Source organism: Hermetia illucens, chromosome 3 (assembly GCF_905115235.1).
Source record: "Hermetia illucens chromosome 3, iHerIll2.2.curated.20191125, whole genome shotgun sequence".
NCBI classification, from domain to species: Eukaryota; Metazoa; Arthropoda; class Insecta; order Diptera; family Stratiomyidae; genus Hermetia; species Hermetia illucens.
Window position 1 is genome coordinate 63,715,184 of NC_051851.1, and position 22,960 is coordinate 63,738,143.

The following is a 22,960-nucleotide window of genomic DNA, read 5'->3' on the forward strand; positions in this document are numbered from 1 at the left end:
AATGAGGGATGGAACACATGTCCCGAGAAAGCGCTTATGTCCATAGAAATATCCCACAAATGCAGATTTGAACTTAGCCTCAAATTCAAGCCTTTATGGAATTGTAGATCGATTTGCAATCAGGGAGATCATTTTAAACATTCTTTCTTTTGGTGTTACGAAGAAGAATCATGCTTGAGAAGCGTTTAGATCACTCAAAAGATTTCCACCTAAAAAGCTGTGTACATCATGCTGCAAAAGGTATAGAAAAGATTCCTAAAATGTGAGGAAGTTGAGTTAAGGGACACATTTAAAAGACCCCGAGCACCACAGTGATGAATAATCTCTCCAGCCAATTTGGAGTATGAAAAGAAAATACTGGCAGAAGTAACAGAGGATATTTTTAAACATACTATTCTAAAGCAAGGAGATAAGTAGTAGTGCTAGCATCAGGAAGAATTGATTTAAAAAAAAATACAACAATCAAAGTTTTATGAGAAAGTCGGCGAAAGGATACACTGCATTTGAACAAAGCGATCTGAATAGAGTAAAGCATGCCTAAATTTTGCACTCTGCTAAAACACTATAGTCCCAACCCAATTAAAAACTTATATACCTTTCCCATCTATATACTGGCAATTCATTGTGACAAAACTCCCCAAGGGATATTCTAGAAAGTATAAACACTTTGCTATCCCAAATTAAAAAGCGCTCGAGGAATAGAAGAATCGAATCAGAGTCCCATTACAATAGATAATCAAAAAATTATCTGGTTTACTCTCGATATACATGATAAATAGCAGAGCCAATCTAACATTCAAGCAACACAACAGATCAATTACACAGACGACACCGAACAAGAACGAGCGATAAGGATGCGAGGTCAATGTAACTCTGTAAATATTCTATTTACCGGAAAATTTCAGCGTCAATAGAATATTTATGGATATTCCCACTCTAGCCTTAGATCTCAACTAATTGTTTGTACAAATATGCTCATACTTACAATTCTTGAAGTGAAACTTTTGCATTTATCACATTTATCATATGCATGCAGACACTATAACAACTAAACATTGAATGGGTACTTGCAAAAAAATTTCTTCCTCGTGCTTCAAAGCCACCAACAAAATTACAACAGAAGTAGTTGTTAAACATAAATTCAAAAAATTTTTCCAACATAATCCACACGTTTGACTTTCTCGTATTAAAATATTCAGATTGTTTGTTTGTTTTGTTTTCGACATCAAATGACCTGATATATCACTCGATGTAATGGCCGGAATTTGATGATGCTGATTCTGTTGTGATAGTTGTGCTTGATGAACCTTCTTCTTCTTACCAGTAGAATTGGATGGCGCCTTAAGCGCTGACTCCTCGGGCTTATCTTCAGGATGGAACACAACAGTCCATCGATCTAATCGAATTTCCTCAGCCTCTATAACATCTCGGAGTAAATTGAGAGGATCTTCGCCACCAGTGTAGCCAGGTCCCCATCGTAGCACCCGTGCCAAATCGTTACCTTAAGCAGATAAATCGTTAAACATTCCAAAGCATAACTACTCAATTTGCATACCAGTTCCTAATGGTACTATTGCGCATGGAGGACTAGAGCATTCAGAGTCTTGCCCGACATTATCGAGACACTGTAATACCCAACCAATAGTACCATCCCCACCACACACTAAAATTTTATAATGTTTGATTTGTCGAAACACGTACAGTCTGCGAGGACAAAAAATATAAATTAAAAGACGAGTCCCATGAGTACTCCAAAACCTGTGCAGGAACTTACCCTGGTAATGGTCCACCATTGTCAAGATCAAAAACTTGATAGGGGTTTAGTAGCTTTCGAAAACTAGAAATTAACTCTAATCCTTGGCAACCTCCTGATTTAACATTTACAAAAACTAATAATGGTCGTACATCCGGTGGTATCATACTAGGTTCTATGTTTGGAAGTAATAACACAAGTAATTTTTTGTCTTCCACAATTGTTTCCCGTAGATTGTAAAATGCTCGCACCTAAAAGTGTAATTGCATTGGATCATCATCAGATAATGGAGTACTTACATTCATAATGAATAGCCTACTCACCGCTTTCGATGCATCTTCGAATGTTATAACTACTGAGCCGTATTCATAATATATGGGACCGATACTTGTAAACTTATTCTCCTCGGTGGCGTATTTGCTTAAAATTTGTTCATAATTCCGTTGCGATAAGCCAGGTGGTAGATTTCCAACAAATAGTGCTATGTTTGGTCCATGTGGATCTTGCTTATGTTGCAGATAAAATCGCATGAGTTCCATTTGGCGAATTGATTCTTTCCCCAATTGTTTCATAATTTCCCATGGACGTTCGTTCCACGAAAGGATGCGCTCTGTTACACCACGATCTAACAACACTTCTGAACACCTATATAAAAACAAACGAACGTCTGAATACAATCACACATCGGGAAAATATCTCTCTCTTTACCTATAATCTTGAATTTGATTATCCTGAAGTCCGAATCGATCTAATGCATCACGAATCAAATCTTTAACAGTAGTTTCATTATCTACAGGAACACTAACGAAAGGATCTTCAAGCGAACACTGAAGTTTACCCGGATAAACCCGAACGAATCCTTTCTCATTTTCTTTGTCATGAAACCTAAGATAAATTGCTGGCCGTTTGCCTTCAATATGTGTTAGGTTCATAACAGGATTCGGATCTTGAAGTATTGTATCTTCGCCTGTTTGAGCGTAAAGGTCCGTTAAATAAAATGCCTGAAATTGAAAAAAAAAGATTTACAATTAAATATTTAGATTATATCCAATGCTCAGCTTTGGTGAAAAATATCCTTTACTCATGAAATCTATGAAAGTCTACCGAATATAAATGTGGGTTGTCAGTAAAAGTTACTAAGGAACAAAAAGCGAGACTGACCGTGTCCGTGGGAAGTCAAGCTTTTGGAATTTTAGATACATTTGGAGAAAACTATTTGATCCCATTTACACAAATGCATGCTACCTATATGTCCAGTAAATTTCGTTTCGCTTCAACCGAGAAAAGTGCATATGACAAACAGGCAAACAGTAAATCGATTTAAAAAAGGTTTTTTTTTTTGCCCATAGCAGAGGCGTCTGATGAGCCTCAGGTCCATCCTGGAAACAGCCGTATAGAACAGTAGCGGGAAAAAAGGAACAGTTCGGAAGGAAAATTCAACTCAGCTGAGAATTCAACATTTTGTCATCCAGGAAGATTTCAGTAATGCATATAACGTGTATGAAGTTCACCCGTAATTTATTGTTATAGTGATGCTTAATGACTACTCCTTGTGGCCAGAAAGAAGGTTAAGAAGCGCATTGAAAGAAGTTGCCACTCGATCAGGTAGGGAGAGTTAGCGTGAATCCCGTGTTGGATTGATGCCTATTGCATCCACTAAGCGCGCCTTCTTTCCTGGAAACCCGTATAAGACAGAATTCTAACTGCGAGATTCCGGTCCAGGATTAGAAACATCTAAATGGTATATAGCTACGCACTAACGGAGACTTACGATGCAGAGAAGGAGGCTTTCCGATCGCACATGAATGCAGTCCAGGAGAGGCTTTCTAAAGGCGACATTGTGATTGTAATTGGTGATCTGAATGTCAAGATAGTATAACATCTTACTCGAACATGTAGTAGAGAGACCACACAAATAATGGTGAGAGGTTTGTGGCTTTCATTCAACTTCCACCACCTTGTCATTGGTGATATGTTGTTTGAGCACAGAGCCTGGCATAAGTTGGATCTAAACCGATCCGCAACGTACATATAATCAGATCCCCACATCGCAATCAGCAGTTGATTTAGGAGTTTCCTTCTGGAAGACAGAATTTCGCTGGTACTGACATCGGCCTCTATGAGAGTTGTCCAAAAAATAGTCGGCCTGACATAGAGATGCGATAGCTGATTGAAAAATATCAACCATCAATAGTGAACGTTTGCAGCCATCGGTTAGGTGATACAGTACTTTTGTTTGAAATGCCTCAGTGCAATCGGTATAAAATCTGAACTAGATTCAGCTCTGAGTGAGTCTGCTCTGTCATTTACAACAATAAAACATTGGGTAACAGAGTTTAAACAGGGCCTTACGAGCTGCCAAAGCGAGCCTTGCAGTGGTCGGCCAAATGAGGTAACGACTTCAGAAATGGTGAAGAGAATCCACAAAGCGATATTGGATGATAGTCGATTGAAAGTGCGCGAGTTAGCAGTTAGCAAAAAGTACAGCGCTTCGTATATTACCTGAAAATTTGGACATGAGAAAGTTGTGTGGAAGATGGTCGTCGCGTTTGCTCACACTCGAACAAAAACAGTGCCGTGAAGATGTTTGAATTGAGTGTTTAGCAAAGTTTTACAGCAACAAAGCAGAATTTTTGCGCCATTTCATAACCATGGGTGCATAATTTCACACCCGAGAAAAAAAACAGTCAAAACAATGGACTCAAAGGACGCTTTATCTGAAGGTAAGATCATGGCGTCGGTTTTTGGGATGACCGTGGGATAATTTTCATAGACTATCTCGAGAAGGGAAAAATAATCTACGGCGAGTATTATGCGAAATAATTGCAAAATTTGAGCGAAGGAATCAAGCAATGAAGAAAAAGTGATATCGGGAGTTAATGGCTAATTTGAGGAGTAAGACAGTTCGTATTATAAAAAGGAAATCGAACTTATTGAACATCGCTTGGAAAAGTGAAAGGAGATTACGTTGAAAAATAAACATTTTTCTTCCCAAAATTTATGTGTTTTCTTTGTTAGGCCGGGTACCTTTGGGCAACCGTCGTAGCGAGACCATCACTTGATGGTCACCTACTTTCGCTTCCGCATCAGATCAATATCTTCTTGCATAGGTGAGGAATTTCGAACCCCGAAGCTCAACACGCTTTGTTTACGGGACCAGCTGTTGTTCGGCAGTGGGGAAACTATCTTGCTAATCGGGGGACACATATCTTGAACAGCCCGCCGAAGATATTGATGAACACTGGGCCGCCACCAAAAGTGCTCTTCTTCCCATGCAACGTGCAAAGCAAATAATGATGGAATATTGATGGACAGCCCGGTTTTTGCAAAGAATCCCAGCTCCATCCTTATCCAAAGGTAAATAATGTTGAAATATTATAACTCTGAATTGGAAATTTCACTTGAGCTCGGTATGGAGTCTCAATTGGACGGACTGACCAAAGAGCAATTCAAATACTCCATTTGTAAAGCACTCCTTGTAGTAGAGGGAGCTCAGTAACTGAGACTGAGGCTTTATCCGTCGCATTCAGAAAATATGCTGATATTCTCCTAGACGGTTTGCCAAAGATCCCAAAACTAAAGTTTACTTCGGCAACTAACAACATCATTGCTGCCGTTGACAGAATTTTAGGTGATCGTTTGGCCACCGAGATTATTGCGACAGGGGTTCATAAATTCATCTATGTCGAGGCTGCCGAAACAACAAAAGAGTTGAAAAATTGAGAAATGAGGTTGACCGCGTTACAAAAACCATCTTAGAAATACATCACCAACAGTGCATAGATGTGTTACGAATATCATTGGAAACTACCATCTTTCCAATAATATGCCAATCACTGAAATCAAGGAGGTACTGAAGCAGAAACTTATGATATGCTCCCATCGCATCTGCAGCTTCAAAAAGAGCTTCCAGTGAAAGACAGATGACACCTTTTCTTTCAAAACAAGAGGGCATAACAAAAATCTCACTAGCTTAGATCTGGAAAGTAACCTCAATCTGGATCAAGCCACAGAATTTTGGAGAAGTGTTTCGAGCCAACCCAGGGAAACAGCCTGGCTCCCACAAACGTTCATTCGAGGCTCTACCCGAAATAGCCGCGCCTATTATAACAGAATTTGGCATTGGGACAGGTAATTGGAAGGCGCCAGGAGTTGATAACATTCACAACTGCTTGCTAAAGCGATTTCAAAGCACTCACAGGGTATTATCAAATCATTTGAATCAGATGATCGCTGATCCGAACTTAGTTCCACCATTTTTTACCAAGGGGGTAATCTATCGCATCTCCAAGAAGCAGAGCGACTCTTGACCCTCAAAATATCGACCAATTACTTGTCTTCGCGCCATCTACAAGGTTCTTACTTCAGTTCTCTGCGCGAACATCTCAAAACATATTGATGTTCACAAATTGATAATAACTGAGAAGCAAAAAGAACGCGTAAAATGTTTTAGAAGTTGTGAAGCACAGCTTTTAATCGATACGGTTGTAAAGTTGACTGTCCACCAAAAACAAAATATCTCGACATCGTCATTTAATGACGAACGAAGAAACCTTTTCGGAAAAAACATATCAACAGTGAAGTGCGTTTAAAGTATGGATTCGAACGTCACCACGTCACCAGAGAGGAAAGGGGGTGCTCGATTTAAAAGCTTTGCATTACAATCAAATGCACTGTGTTAGTAAATTTTTTATAAGAAATAATAACGAAGGTCATGTATAATACTTCTAGTTCTGTTTCTCAAGAAAGAACGAACGAGCTTCATAATCGATGTAGCTGTACCGTCAGACTGGAACACTGTTAAAAAACAGCATGAAAAAGATCTGTAACTACGGGCCCGTGGCAGACGATATGAAACAGACATGGAGACTACAAAAAACAGGTAGCCCCAGTTGTGATCTCAGCAACGGGATTGGATCCTCAAAATTTACATAAAGCTCTGAAGATACTCGGTCTTAGGGAACTGGAAATGCAAAAAGTTACCATTCTTGAAACCTGAGCTATAGTCCAAGGAACTCTGTCCCGGAACAGTTTGGCCTAGTAGGCTCTACTCTAAATTTGCGATATCTTCTATTTACGATCTACATGGCCGCACAGACTTTGTACTGAAACTTATCATCACTATGATGTGGGCTTTTGAATGTTTGAATGTTGCCATCAGCCCCTCCTTAGATTGGTCCCCCTCGGACTGGTTGGCCGGAAGGAAGGATCGTGGGCTTTTTTGCACCTATGGGCACTTTTTTGCAAGATTCTCGAAAAAAATGATAATGATAATTATTGATATGAGGGTGTTTATTAAATTTTAAATTAAAACTGACCAGAAGGAGAAGGGAAAAAACTTAAAATTTGTATTTGTGAAAGAGTAAACGCGAAAGGGAAAGTTTTCCTCTTAATTGTTATCATTTCCATTAAATATCTAATATTATACCATGGATATTTTACTTACATTTGGATCACGAGTTATATGAAATGCTCTTAAGGCTGTCGTTAATAATTGTTCTAAGGTACATGTGCGAGACACTGTGATTACACGATAAATCCGACGTTTTAGCGAAGAGTTGCCATCGAAAACTTTAATGGATTCTAAAAAAATTGCAAATTTTAGCAATCTAATAGGGCACCCATCTTTTAGATGTCAATAAATAGTACCTTCATCACGATCCTCTTTATCTTTATCTTTCTTATCCTTGTCTTTATCAGTCTTATGGGCTGATTCAGATCGATAATGGGATGAAGAGCCACCTCCGCTTCCTCCACTACCACCTGCCGTAGCTGCTGTATCAGTTTTATCCTCATCACGAAATCTTGCTGCAGTATCTCCGCTACTAAACTCTTCAGAAATACTTCGTGCTGGAAACGAGAACAAATATATTGTTAAAAAAACCCAGATTTTTTTGCTAATATTATAATTTTATGTGAATTTCAATGAAATTTAATCGCTTCAGTTATTTGGCAAAGTAAAAACAAATCAAGTTATTACATTTATAAAGTATTTTATTTTGGAAATCAAATGGGTTAAAAACAGTAAAATTTAGAATTAAATGAAAGTGACAAGAAACTTCAAACAGAAAGCCCCTCCATAATGAAATTGGCATATATGCCATAATCAAAAATGAGATTATTTATATACCATTAACTCTAAATGTATAATTTCATCTGACCAAGCTCTCCAGTTTATTTCGATAATTCCAATTTTGTGTGGATATGGATAATTGTCAAATGAAGTTTATCTCAGTTGAAGCAATCACCGTTGACTACGATGATGAAATCAGGAAAAATTAATAGAATAAGATCCACAATCGCATGAAGAGTAACACCAATTTTTAAGTGTTCTGGGATTCGGTCAATACTAGGTGAAAAAACGCAGCCCGTGATTTCTACTGACTGTATTCTAATCATCAATTTTGGGGAAACATAATAGCAAAGTCAGTTAATGAATCAATTACAGGGCGACAACATTCGCCGTCTATCTAATGGTTTCTATAACTAAGGGACTCTACATTATTGATTTAATAGTTCGGTTTTTATTATATTAAAATATTCTCAAGGATGTGAAATTATTCATTCATGACAATAATAATAGATCAAGGAAGCCATTCCCACATTGGGCGCCATTATGGAAAATTTGATGATGATGCTCTTAATTATTTGAACTGATGCAATAGCCTATAGACTTTACGTTGGGATAGATGATTTAAACTAACTCAAATTTCGTAATAATCCTCAATTATTGGATTGAAGCGGGAAATGTACCAAAAACACTATTACTTCATTAAAATAAATATATGCCAAAAACGGGGTCAAACAAACACAAAAAAATAAAAAAAAGCAGAACAATAAGTTATGTTAAACGCTAAAGCTTTTAAATACAAACAGCATGCAAACCAATTAAACTGTAAAAACGAAATGAAATTAGGCAGTTTCCAGTGAAAAGAACTCCATTTGAATGCAACACGCTCATCTTTGGGGTTGTGTAGTGGAAACAGAACTAACAATTCATAATACATAATTATGATTTCTACATAAAGTTAAAGTATATCTTCAAAACACAAAGCTTCAATGATAAATAAAAGAAAAATGGAGAAATAAAACCAAGTGGGCGATAGACCAATCAATAACTTACTGCATATGTGATCGACCTGTTGAGGTAAATTTGGCAATTGGTGGTTGGAAATTTGGTCAGTTGGAAGTGACATAGGGTCGACATACATATGTATTTGAATGAACGAATAAAGTCCAACTCTTAGATACGCCTGTCTCGATCACATATACGTTCAAAAATTAAAAACCACTCGAATTTCATAAAGATCGATTGGTCTATCAACCTCACGATGTACAAATGAAAATTTAAAAATAAAACCCATTCACCTCTCTGATTTTTACAACGAAATTTCCGCCAACCCAATGAAAATCTACGCATCTGTTTCAGTATTCGGTTTAAAACATGTCGCTTTTTAACATTCTCATCACTCAGAATGCTCTCGGTAGGTGAGGGCGATCGGCCCCTGTACGTCGTTTCAATAATACCACCTTCATCCTGAATTGTAATTTCAATATTTTGCGACGTGACATTGAGGCTGAAATCACTTTTACAACATCTTTCGTCGGGTGGACACAAATGATGTGGATGCGGCCGATTTAGAAAATATCGTGAATTTTTCAAAACCGGCGTTTGTACACTGCTTTCTTGAAACGATTTACTTCGGGCAACTGAATCACCTTTAACGGGTTTTAAATCGACATAAAACAATGACCTACTTCCGCATGGATTCTTTCCGCTACGATCTGAACTTACCGACGAATTACTTAATTTTAAACTATTACTTCCATGAATACTATTTGCACCAAGAAACATATCACTATTTTTAATATTAAAACATTTCATTGCGGAATAATCCCAGCTTAAATTGCTAGGCTTAGGCATATTTCCCATAACGATCTCCCGCGAAGATGATGCATCTTTGTTATATGTCGGTAATATTAAATTACTGCCCGTTTGCGAAATAGATATATCACTGTCGAAGGTCTTCGATAAACTAATTTCTCTCAATTCCGCTATTCGATTGATATGTATCATTTCATTTTCGACCGGTGTTAAATGATAGTTAGGATAAATGAAAAATGAAATGATTTAAATAAAGTTAAATTTCAAGTTACTAACAATAAGTAAATGAATTTATGTACAATATGGGAAAGTTTTTATTGTCCTTAAAAATTCTATTCAAATGTTTATTTATAATAATTATAGTTACTAGGGAATTGACTTTTCCTACTATCATAAGTACAAAAGTGCAGAGAGCTCCCACTTGTACGAAGCAAGTATAATAACAAAAAATTTCCCATAAATAAACTTAAATTAATCTCTGGACGATAATTGTCACCGGTTACAAATTATAAAAATATATTCAACATTAGCATTGCAATAGCACATTAAATTATCAATTACTGCTCATTATGTAATAGAAGTGAAAGGAAGACATAATTTACTAAAAAAAGGTTTATATGTGAAACAACATTGCATACAACTATAGTGACAAATAGGAAGTATTTCGAACTTTAGAACGTAGAGAACAGAAGATAGCATACAAAATAAAGAAAGTAGATTGTTTCCGCTGGTCGAAAGAAAGATACTTACGACATGAATAATCCCTCTGCAGTGGTGTACTTTTCGATTTCACTTGAACGCCTATTATGGCTTCCATAGGCACTTCTGTTCGTGGTATGGAAACCGCATGTGGTGGCAGGTAAATAGGTTGCAGGACACCGAATGTACAATCGCTGATGATAAAATTTCGACAGCCGCCATGAGTTGTGATCCCGCACCACTCGCAACGATAACCTTTAATATATGGGAAAACAGCGTATTAAATGTACTTATTAGGATTGATATTTCCCGATATTCGCATACCTGTTAGACATTCTGATGACCAACATGTCTTTTTACAATAAGCACATTTTGAAGTTGATGGTAAGTTGCCTTCACGCCAGTGATGCTGCAGAAAAAAAAACAATTCTTCATTAGCTTTGGTGTAAAATTATTAAATAGTAAATAATTATGAACCATAATTGTTAAATTTTCAGTCATTTTTAACGGACAAAATATGTCTATCCAAGATATCATGATTATTAGATTTCATTTAAGGGAAATAGTAAAATAACACGTAAACCGAAGAAAAGGAACATTTATCTATATACGATTTCTCCAGAACTCTGCGCATTTATTTCAACCGGAATATGTATTATCAACCAAAATATTTGGCATCGCTATCTGCGACCGGATAGCTGAGTAGTTAGAGCACAAGGCTGTCGTGCGGAAGGTTGCGGATCAAATCTCACTGGTGGCAGTGGAATTTATACGGTGAGTTGACGTCGGATACCAGTATCTGAGTCAAATCAGGGTAATAAACTCGGGCGCAATATTGATCACGTTGGTACTATACTCCTACTTGGATCACGTTGGTACTATAATCCTGTAGTGTACCGTTACGGTCTTGAATGAAGTGGCTCTAACACACTTCAAGACTCTGATCCAATTGGATTGTTGCGCCATATTATTATTATCATTATCTGCGACCTTCGTCCATTATTATGGCAAATCTTGAATACTTGGTTCGTTAGGGTTTGACTTGGATCAACCCTTGATTTTTTCGTTCAAGATTATCAAAATAAATCCATCTTCCACCTCTGGCAACAATTCAATAGAGAAAAGACTATCGTTTGTCATTTTGAAATAAATTCCACAGGTCATTTTCGCTTTTCATGTCTCTGTGCGGCAAATCGTAAGCCAGCCATTTCCCTTCTTCCTGAATCTTTCCCATTCCATATAGGTTTGATACGGATCTTTATCTAGCAAAACTTACAATTTAGTATCTTTGAACTTTTTATCAGGTCTTTCTCTGTCTTTGTCATTTATGTCGAGAACGACGTTTTTAAGGTGTTAGAATTTGCATTCACAAACTGTAGCGCCATCATTTTAAAAATATATGTATATATGCAGGGCCGTAGAGAGAAAATCCGGCCCGGGGTAAAAATTATGCGGAAAAATGAACCCCGGGTTGAAAGTTATATAAGTCGGGGTTAAAAATTACGCGGCCCCCTAACATCCTTTGTTTTCCATGGAGATTTCTACTCCGGGCCCTCCAAAAGATCTGGGCCCGGGGGAAGCGAAAAAATTGCAATGTTTACGATTTTTTAACCTTATTATCTACTTTTATCATCATTATCAGCTCGACAGTAGTAGGACTGGCAACTAGAAGCCAAAGAAGTCTCTGTAGTTGTATGATATATCGATTACTTCAATATTTTTGACAAAGCCGGGCACGCCTAGCTGATCGATGTCCTACATCTGTATTGCATTGATCCCAAGCTAATAAGTTTTTGGTGACAGTCATGAAAGGCTGGTATACTACCTTATCAACACGACAGAATCCGTTCGCATACGGAGGTGATTCATTAAGTGTCCTACTACTGACTACTAAATGATGCTAGAGGGGGTGGTTTCACAATAAATTTTGGACCACGTGCTAAGTGCGAGCTGACACAATTGATGCACTTAGATGGCATTAGGTTGCATGCTGGTACTGATGATCATCTTAGAAGTCGACTGTCGAGCTTATAAAAACCTGATTATGAAAGACCAAGTGGAGCACGACCTGGGACTTTCACACAGTCTGCTTAAATTATTGACATTTAGTGTCAGTAATAGGTAAAGTACAGTATCTGCCGAGATTGTGGTAACTCGCGAAAATAAACAAATAAGTAAAGCTTAATTTAGTCTTGGCTTGGCACTGTTATTATCTTTCAGGATTTATAAAAATATTGGTGACGTTTTTAAGGTCTTATTTTTGCAGATGCAGATAGTGCCAACTTCTTTAGTCAATTTCCATGTAATAATGAAACATTTGAACAATATTTCCAGAAACTTCTATTGCAAAGAGTTTTAAATTGAACGAGTAACAGTAAAGAAATCCGACCTGGAGCAACGGACGTTCAAATACTAATAAGTTCGTCAATTTTACTCCGATCGACTTGAAATTTCGGCACAATATTCTGGACTGGACATTACGGTTTAATAGTGAGTTCAGACTGTACTTGAGTTTTAAACCAGTTTTTTGGAAACAGTGTTTTTACAATTTATCTCCGGCATATCTCAAAAATGGTGTGATCGATTGTTTGGAAATTTTAATGGTAGGTTCGGCACATGTATAGCTGTAGGATAAAGTCAAATTATTTGAAAACACTCAGCGGTGTTTTATACAAAACAAAATTATCGGAAGAAATCATGAACTACTCAATTTTCAGTATTTGCTAATAACCCTGGCTCATTCTATGGCTACAAGTTTGTGGATTAAAATGCTGCCGAAATTTTTGATTTCCAATAGGTCAGCCGGACATCCCACAATCAATATGGGTGTTTCCTATGCACCTCAGACGATCATCGTAGTTATTTAGCATATGGGATGGCATAGGACATAGGACAAAATTCTTTTGAGTGATTGTATTAATTGGAGAGGTGGATACGAGAGTTGCTAATTTTATATGAATGTTATAAGCCATCATCAGCAGTTGAGAATAGCTACCGACAAATCAAATAATGTGTTTCAGAAACGCAGAAATATCAGCCTCTAATTGGTTACAAACCAAATAAAAAAAATGAAGTATGTAAGTTGAAGTTTAATGTATAAATATTATATAGTACATATACGAGTATGTAACATACAAGGACGGGTGATAAGTTTCCGGCCTGATAAAGAAAAACTTTTTTTCTGTCTGAGTGTAATTATGCAGTGTTTCCAACGATTAATTATCTGAAATAATAAAAAACTTGTTGTTTCTTTTTCTTTGGTGTGGATATTTATTCTTGCAAATACCCATATTTCGGGAACCGCTCGTTCCCTTCATCAGTGCTAACAAGTTTGCTCATCTGTAGGCTTATTGGTTGTTGCAGTGGTTTTCGAAATATCGGTATTTGCAAGAATAAATATCCACACCAACGAAAAAGAAACAACAAGTTTTTTATTATTTCAGGTTTTTTTCTGTGTTGTTTTTTCATTTTATTTTTCAATGAGATCTTGGTTTACGTTTTTCGTACGGGCTCATATGCAATGATGCCATTTTAATAGTTTGAATCATCATCATCAAGAGAAGAATCCTCCGAAGAATTGTTGGCCCCCTACATGAGGATGAACGATTCCGTAGCCTACATAATGACGAAATCTATGAGCGATACCATGACCGTCAGGTTGTGGACAAAATCTCGCTCAATAGGTTACGGTGGGCGGGTCACTTAATCCGCATGGATGAGGATGATCCCACCCGGAAAGTCTATAAGGGCAACATCTATGGTAGAATAAGAAGACGAAGCAGACCTTGCCTGAGATGGAGCGATGGTGTAGGTCAGGACGTCAGACAGATTTTAGGGATATCGAATTGGTCGACCTCGGCGCAAAACCGGGATGTCTGGGGTTCCTTATTAAGACACGCCTAGATCGGATACCGGTGTTGCACCGTTGATGATGACGAATCATCAAGTGCCTCGAAATATGCATTTATAGTATTGATACCTCTCGCTTTTCCCAAATTTTTTACCTCCCTGACATTTTTGAGGTTAGCAAACAAATAATTGTCACTGAATATGTTGTATGGGAGAACAGTTCGAACTTCTACTCGTTGATTTTAGTCATTGCAACGATTCACCGCCAGATGGGGTCGTTTTTTGTACTTCATCCTTCAGTCGATGCTGTACGTAGTGTTTACCAGTGATGGATTTATTCTTTCGAATAAAAACGGTTGCCAAAAAAATTGGCGTTGGTTCATCTATCCACTTAATTGTTTTGCTGTTGTTTGGTTTCAAGGATGTGGTGGTGAATCCATATTTCATTCATAAATCTCCGCAAAAATACGCCGATATTTCGCTAGCGGAGAGTTTCTCCATGTCAAAATGTTCATTTTACATGCACGCACGATCAGTTGTCTCGGTTATCTCACGTACTTCCAATTCGCAATCCTCTACGATTTTATGAATTTTTTCACTCATTGTTGTGGCCTCAACGAAGCGTCCTAAACTAAATATGTCATCAATGCCCATGCGTCCTTTATTAAATTCAGAAACTCACTTTTTCTTGAAAATCATTGAGAAGAGTCATTCATCATTTCATTATTTTTTCTTCGATTTGGAGTGGCGTTTGGCCTTTCAAAAAGAAGTATTTGATGATAGTACAACGGTGGCGTCTTCTTCCATAAACTCTCAAACGTATATTAACATTGACATGAAAGTTGGTATACAAACTAGTCAGGGATAGACGTGAAGAATACCAGTAAAGAATTAAACCAACAAGCACCATTCCGGAAACTTTTCACCCCGTCTTCGTATGGATGTATAGGGAAATAATTTATACATTTAAACATAATTCTTGGGTAAATATTGTATGTCGCTTATAAGATATCCGAATTAACATGCGTAGGTAAGTTTTCAAAATGTTTAAAAAATTTTCTTTTCTTTCTTTCTTTTTCCATTGTTTTAATTTTCTTGAAGTGACGTTGGGTTTTCTACTATTCCTCTCTAAAAACCGCTTCTTCCAGAGGATTGACTACTTTAGATATATCCTGTTCATCTATTTCCTTTAATCTTCCCAATCTGAAAATATTTAACACATTCTGTGCAAAGCGATTTTGTTCAATCGTCGTATATTTTAAAGTTGATAGTACGACCAGTAGCTACGCTTTGGTGTATGTTGTGCCATATGGGAACAGTATTTAGTGGCATCACAACCACTTTTATATTATTCATCGTTTTCTTTGACAGTTGCATGATAGCCATGAATATTAATGGCTAATACTGAAATATTGTGCGGCAAATTGTCATTTATACAATATTCCTTCACATCTGCGTTGGGGTCTAAACATTCAGCGTCTTTCTATAATGATTAATTAGATGTCTCCTGCTAATGCCTTTTCAATTTTTATATATTTTTCTTCAAAAGCCTCCTTCAGCGGTAATTTTTATACAGTTAGAGTTCTCAGCCTTTGTCTCTAATTTTACATGAATATTTTAAAATTAGCATTATCATTTTTTTGTATCGAATTCGGGGGAATTATCATTTAAGCACCTTAGAATATTTTTTGGTAAAAATTAGAATGTTTGTATGATGAACAGCATTTAATTCATTATGTTTTAATATATTCTAATTGGTTCAAAATTAATTCGGAAGTTTTAAGAGGTTGAATTTGTTATTTTGCCGAAGGCTTCATTATGAATCTAGATTAGTGGATTGATCATAAGTGACGATTTCATTTAATGCATATTTTAAGAAGTAGTTTCCAATAATTTCAGGTTTATTGACACAGTTATTTGAAAAAAAAATATATCTATATTATGTGGTCGCTCACCTGATGTTTAACATTTAACAACTCTTTTCCGGGAACATAGGTTGCATTTTCTTTACAGTCAGGAACCGCAAAATCTTGGCACTCAATATGGGCGAAATATTCGCAAACTGTAAATTTAAGAATTGTGTTTAAAGTCCAATAGTATTAATCAATTAATATTCAAATCGTACTTAGACAATGGACAGCTGATGATTCATCCAAACGCTTTCGACAGACCGTACAAAATTTTCTTTTGTGATGGGTTGGCTCTGACCAACAGTGGGCCACCGGGTTCTACAAATTAAAAGTAGGGATTAGTAAATAAATGATGATCTAAGAATTGGCGCATAAATTTAAAATCAAATTTAATAGATAGTAAACCTAATATATATATATTTCAAAAAGCCCACGGACCCTCTTCCCGCCCAACCGGACCGAGGGGCGACCAACCTAAGGATGGGCTGAAGGCAACATCCAAAGGCCCGCATCACAGCGATGATGCGTTTTAACGCAAAGTGTGTGCAACCATGCGAAAATGTATTGCTACATCCCGATTGTCGCAAACACTTCAGCCAATGACGCGGAGGTCCTACACTACAGAGACATGGATCTTATATTGAAGACAGTGCGGATCAAGACTGAAACCCATTAGGTCAGATTGTTACCGGACAGGACTCTTCGGACTATAGCACAGGTTGCAAGGATAACTGCTTTTTGCATCTCCATGTATAGTCCAGCCCTAAGATCGAGCGTTTTCAGCGCTTTATGTAAGTTCTGCGGGACTAATCCCGTCGCTGAAATTATTACTGGGACTACTTGGATCTTTTGTAGTCTCCAAGTCTGCTTCATATCGTCTGCCAAGGGGCCGTAGTTCCGGATTTTTTCGTGCTGTTTTTCAACAGTGTTCCGGTCCAACGGTACGGCTACATCGATTATAAAGCACGCTCGTTCTTCCTTCAGAAGCAGAACTAGATCGGGTCTGTTATGATTTACACTGTGGTCGGTGGCAATAGTGTGATCCCACAGTAGTTTGACCCGATCATTTTCCAAGATTCTCTGCGGAGTATACTTATAGTAAGGATGGTAGGTTGCCACTAAGTTATACTTCAACGCAAGGTTTTGATGGAGAATCTTGCAGACGGAGTTATGACGATTGGTGTACTCGGTACCGCTCAACATCCTGCACGCAGATGTTATGTGCTGGATGGTCTCCTCTTCACAGTTGCATAACCTACAACTGGAGTTGGTGATTGAGGAGTCGTGAAGAATGTACCGTTTATAATTTTTTGTTGGGAGCGAAGCATCCTGAATTGAAGTTAGGAATGCTTCGGTCTCATAGAAAAGTACACCATTTGTCAACCATTTGTTGGAGGCTTCGATGTCAATGCCTGACAACAACAAATTTTTTATATGACCTCCGTGAATGGGTTTCTCTTTCCACATGTCGATCTTCTGTTGGACTGAAGTAACATTCGACATGGGATCCCATTCTCTGCTTCTCAAGTTCAAAGGAGATAATTTATTATCTGCCATGACGGTAGCCTGATGTATTTGGCTAGAGGATTGTTTCTCATAGAAAAACTCACGAAGAGAATGCACTTGATTGTAGTGCAACGTTTTTAAATCAAGTACCCCCCTTCCTCCCTGATGACGTGGGATAGTGATCCTCAATTTTTCGGCAGCTCTATTGTGCATGTTATTGTTTGCAAGAACTACCCTTACCCGTCTATTGACAGATTCTAAATCAGTATTACTCCACTGTATCACACCGAAAGTGTATAGAAGGACGGGAATGGCAAAGGTGTTGATTGCCATGATTTTATTTTTCCCGTACAGCTCAGTTTTAAGGACAAGATCCAGACGCCGCTCAAATTCCCCCAGCAACTTAGATTTAATTATTGCTACAGCAGGTGTTGTTGCTTGCAATATGCCGAGGTATTTGTAGACGTCGTCCGAATCCATGCCCTCAATTCGGATGTTATTTTGGCTGTATCCTTCGTTGTCGGTGTGTTTTCCCCGAACAATTGTTTTTATGCGACATTTCTCCAAACCCAACTGCATGCCGATATCCCTGCTGAACTGGATGGTGATGTCCAGCAAGGAGCGAAGTTGGTTCTCGTCTTTGGCATACAATTTGATGTCGTCAATGTACATTAAATGGCTTAATGTACATTTCGACAATATGCCATGCTTGACTTGGAACCCGTATTTGCTTTCATGCAAAAGATGGGATAGCGGATTCAAAGCCAAACAAAACCACAGTGGGCTTAGAGAGTCGCCTTGGAAAATATATATATATATATATATATATATATATATATATATATATATATATATCTAGAATTCACTATATAGTACTTACCTTGATTATACATGGAGCGATTCCAGAACAGGGTGTTACAACACTCGTCACGCATCGTTCGTGGACAATAAAGTTGCATACTGAAATATAGAACAAAGAAATATTTCAATATGTACTCCGAGAAATTTACCCTAGTATGTTCGGCTCAGACTCAAGCTGGGTAGGGAAAAGCCTATATGCAAAGCTGCATACTCATAATGGCATTATAGGTGGGTCAAGTTTAATTTTAAAGTTTATAGTGCGATAGTGCGTCTTAGTTTTAGTTCGCAAACAATGTTAGATTGTTTAAGATTGGCAAAATGATTGAGACGTCAGTTTCGCAACACCGACTTCATGTTTCCGGTTGTGATACCAACCACCTTCATACACGTTTATGGGTATCTAAAGGAGATAGGACAGTAGAATTTGTTTTGAGCTCTCAAAAAAGGAACATATTTTCAAATTAAGGTACACAGGCAATATGTCAATCAATTGAAAAGCTGCTCAGGAGTAAGAACAAAATTGATTATTGACAATTTAACAATATTGACAAAATGCCAGCTGTAGGACCGTACAAACAAAACAAGATTTTTTTGGAATTCCTCCACGGCGAGTAGTAGAACTCACCTGATTTTTTTTTCTTAAACTACAAAAGTTTGGCTAGTGAAGTACAGACGTTTATAATTTTAGAATTTTTATTTGCAAAATGGCAAAGCTTAGAAATTTTCACGTTTTTGACCAACAATTTTGACTTTAATTGGTTATTAAACAAAATGCTCTTCATTAATTGTCAAAATCACGTGTACTTCACAATTAAATTTTCACGTCGATCGGATGAAAACTCTTGGAGTTCTACTGTTCACCGATTTCGAAAACATGGTTGCCCTTCCACAACCATACTTTGCTCTTACAGCTCATTTCTGGTTGTTGTAATGCTGCGCCGGGTCTCTTTGCCATAGTGAAAAGTCAGTGAGTGTTTAGCGGCTTGTTGCGGTTTTCTTCTTAGAAGTTACTCCAGGCAAACGAATTTTCAAAATATTTCCGAATTGTTTTTATACAAAAACTTTATTCATTTTGAATCTTGGGATGTTTTAGCTTATTTTAAGCCAATAAAAAAATGGAGAAAACAAATTTCAAACAAAGATAACCCCTTAAAAAGCCCTGAGTACTGGCTTCATCCTTTAAAAAGAATAGACTGCTTAAATCTTTAAGAACGTATATTTGGTTCGAAGCCCATTAAAAAAGTTGTCTAAACTAAAACCAAATTTAACAGACTGATGTAAAACATAATGGAATTTTTATCGAGTGTACCACCAATCTCGTCCAGCTACGATCATACCAATTGCCAGTTACTGGTTTGTTCAACATATTACCCTTATACTTATCGTTAGTGTTTATCCGGTTTTTATAAAAAAACTCTAACAACCACTGTGCTTTTCTACATTGTGCAATACCTATTAAAAGGTGATCGAATTTTATGTTATGTGGGAATAACCTTTTTATCTATCTACTTTAGTTACCAAGGAGCATCGAGAACACCCAACCTGGGCTATATATGTTGCGAAGATCCTGCGCAGGAGTAGATTGAGTTTGTAGCGAAGTGGTGGTATTTCTAATGTAATTCCATAGTCAAGGTCACCTTAAATAAGGCTCATCCTTGGATCCACAGAACGCATTTCACAAAAAGTAACTGCAGAAAGTAGGGCCTTGTTTTCACTTCAATTTAAATGAAAATAATATTCTTAAAATCCTAAGGGGTATTCCGAGCGAGTTAATACTATAACTGGGAATATAAGTTGCATATAGTTGAATTTTAGAAATTCGAAACTATCAAGGTGTGGAGCACTTATAATGATATTTTCATTATCATCCAAATAAGCCTAATATGTGAAAAGTATGCTAACATTATCAATTCATCATTATTCTTTATAGTGATTTTACGACAGTTTGGTTTTAGCCAACCAGTAGTTTCATTTTTAAGGTTTTGTGTAAACACAAAACCTTATTAAAATCGGTTTACTGTCTGTCTGTCTGTCCGTCACACGCATTTTTCTCGGAGACGGTTATAGCGATTGACACCAAATTTGGTAGAAAGGTGGGAACTGTGAACGTCGAATTTAAGGGGGGGTCCCCATACATGCAAAAGGGGGGTGTAACATTTTTTTTCATCAAATATAGTCATGTGAGGTATCAAATTAAAGGTCTCGATTAGTACTTTTCAAAGCCGATCTTAGTTTTGACATTCGTTGGAAGGGTGGGGAGCGCAGGGGGTTGAAAGTGGGCCATTCTCAGAAACTACTAAACCGAAAAATCTGAAAAAAATCAGGAGGCTGCCACTATATGGTGCCTGGGCTCCGAAATACCTTCCATACCGATATCTGTTTAAATAAAGTTAATAATAGCATATTACTACAATTTTTTGTAATTGTTTAGAAACCCCGCTTAAGTTCATCCTAGCACCATGAAATTTTGCAATGATATAGGCTATAATATAGAGCATGATCTTACCAAGTTTGGTGGAAATCGCACTATTACTAACAAAGTTATAATACCTCAAATTTGTTGTTTCTTTGAAAATTGAAGACTATGAATGTCAATATCACCCGAAAGTGGATACTCTCACATAATATATGGATATATTACGTGCTACGTACTAAGAAATACACAAAACCTTTCGTACCTGAAGCGTCCAGCTTCCGGTTTCCCGACTTGTTTATTTCTTTATTATGATAAATGGAGTTCTGAGTGCGCCTTCAGTAAATAACGCACCGATAGCACCAATTGGTAACGAAGCGTTTACCAGCTTTTTGATGCGGGCACTGCTTTTTTTGCTCTAGACAAAACCGTGGTACGTTTTCCTAAAAAGTGCAATAGTCTTTTTGTCAGTATATGCAGGCTCAAAAGTCGAATATGAATATCTACATTTATATTCAAAGCGGATTAAATACACCCAACTGGCTGCACACGCTGATGTTCATATCTAATACTACTGTAAAGTCAGGAAATGGATGCCGCAATAACCGCAGTCAATAGAGGACCTGGAGATGAAGCATCAACTAATGATCTTCACAACCACCTGAAGAACGTTATCATGGATACGGCCACAAATATACTTGGCCCCAGCCGCAAAAGGAGTCGGAACGGCTGGTTTGACGATGAATGTAAGCTAGCAACGGAACGGAAGAATGCCGCATACCGAGTAATGTTGCATTCTCAAAGAACGCGGGCACGCGCAGAGACTTATCACGAACTCCGTCGAGCGGAGAAGCGACTTCACAGACGGAAAAAGGAAGCCTGGGAGAACCAACAAGTCTGTGAACTAGAAAAGTACAGGGAGCAACCGCACAGGCGCGGAAGTTTTACCAAAAAGTCAGCAGGATGAAGCCTTATACACCTCGATGCCCATCCTGCCGAGACAAAGAGGGAAATCTGATTTCCGACAGAATGGGCATATTGAAGCGATGGGTTGAGAACTTTGATGAGCTATTGAACAACCAAAATATCGGCGAGTTGGAGGTCCCGCCAACTGAAGACGACGGACAAATACTGCCACCACCAAGTTTAGGAGAAACAGTCCGTGCAATTCATCGGCTAAAAAATCATAAGTCGCCAGGAGCCGATGGAATTACAGCCGAATTGGTTAAATATGGAGGCGACCAGTTACACCAAGTGGTTCATCAACTTGTGCTCAAGGTATGGGACAGCGAATCAATGCCTGACGATTGGCAGCGAGGCATAATCTGTCTCATACATAAAAAGGGAGATATCACACAGTGCAGCAATTATAGAGGTATCACGTTGCTGAGTACCATCTATAAGATATTCTCCACTATCTTGCTAGGCCGGATAGCCCCATACGCCCAGAACATCATTGGCCCATACCAAAGAGGCTTCACTCCAGGCAAATCAGCAACAGATCAGATTTTCTCTCTGCGGCAGGCGATGGAAAAACTGTTGGAATATGGACAACAGTTGCCCCATCTGTTCATCGACTTTAAAGCCGCCTATGATAGCATAGCCAGGGTAAAACTGTACACGGCCATGAGAGAATTCGGTATCCCGACGAAATTAATAAGACTGACTAGGCTGACCCTGACCAATGTGCGAGGCCAGATAAAAGCAGCAGGATCACTCTCAAGACCATTCGACATCAACAACGGTCTACGACAAGGGGATGCGCTATCATGCGTCCTCTTTAACCTGGCCCTCGAGAAGGTGATCCGTGATGCTGAGGTGAATGCAAGAGGTATGATCCTCTTCAAGTCCACCCAACTACTGGCCTATGCTGACGATATCGACATCATGGGAAGAACCACCCGAGACGTTCAAACTGCCTTCATCCAGATCGAGCAGGCGGCGCGAGATCTTGGGCTGCACATCAATGAAGGCAAGACAAAATACATGGTGGCAACGTCAGCACCGAAGACGAATCAACCAACAACATCAAACCGCACTGGTCAAACACAAGCACGAACAAGAATAAGGATAGGAGAATACAA

The 22,960-nt window shown here is 38.0% G+C and overlaps 1 protein-coding gene across 5 annotated transcripts in view; it reads right to left on the reverse strand.

Moving 5' to 3' along the window:
• Positions 1 to 22,960, reverse strand: part of LOC119653217 (diacylglycerol kinase theta) — a 64,848-nt gene that overhangs the window by 14,899 nt on the left and 26,989 nt on the right. For 4 of the 5 annotated variants that reach the window (XM_038057791.1, XM_038057790.1, XM_038057789.1 and 1 more), the window contains 12 exons: positions 18,483 to 18,562; positions 16,312 to 16,414; positions 16,142 to 16,248; positions 10,662 to 10,746; positions 10,389 to 10,592; positions 7,403 to 7,603; positions 7,200 to 7,336; positions 2,462 to 2,754; positions 2,077 to 2,398; positions 1,775 to 2,004; positions 1,556 to 1,704; positions 1,235 to 1,501 (listed from right to left, as the gene is read on the reverse strand). In XM_038057791.1, coding sequence (XP_037913719.1) covers positions 1,235 to 1,501; positions 1,556 to 1,704; positions 1,775 to 2,004; positions 2,077 to 2,398; positions 2,462 to 2,754; positions 7,200 to 7,336; positions 7,403 to 7,603; positions 10,389 to 10,592; positions 10,662 to 10,746; positions 16,142 to 16,248; positions 16,312 to 16,414; positions 18,483 to 18,562 — 2,178 coding nt within the window. The remainder of the gene's footprint in view (positions 1 to 1,234; positions 1,502 to 1,555; positions 1,705 to 1,774; positions 2,005 to 2,076; positions 2,399 to 2,461; positions 2,755 to 7,199; positions 7,337 to 7,402; positions 7,604 to 10,388; positions 10,593 to 10,661; positions 10,747 to 16,141; positions 16,249 to 16,311; positions 16,415 to 18,482; positions 18,563 to 22,960) is intronic. The other variant, XM_038057793.1, reaches the window with a different exon arrangement.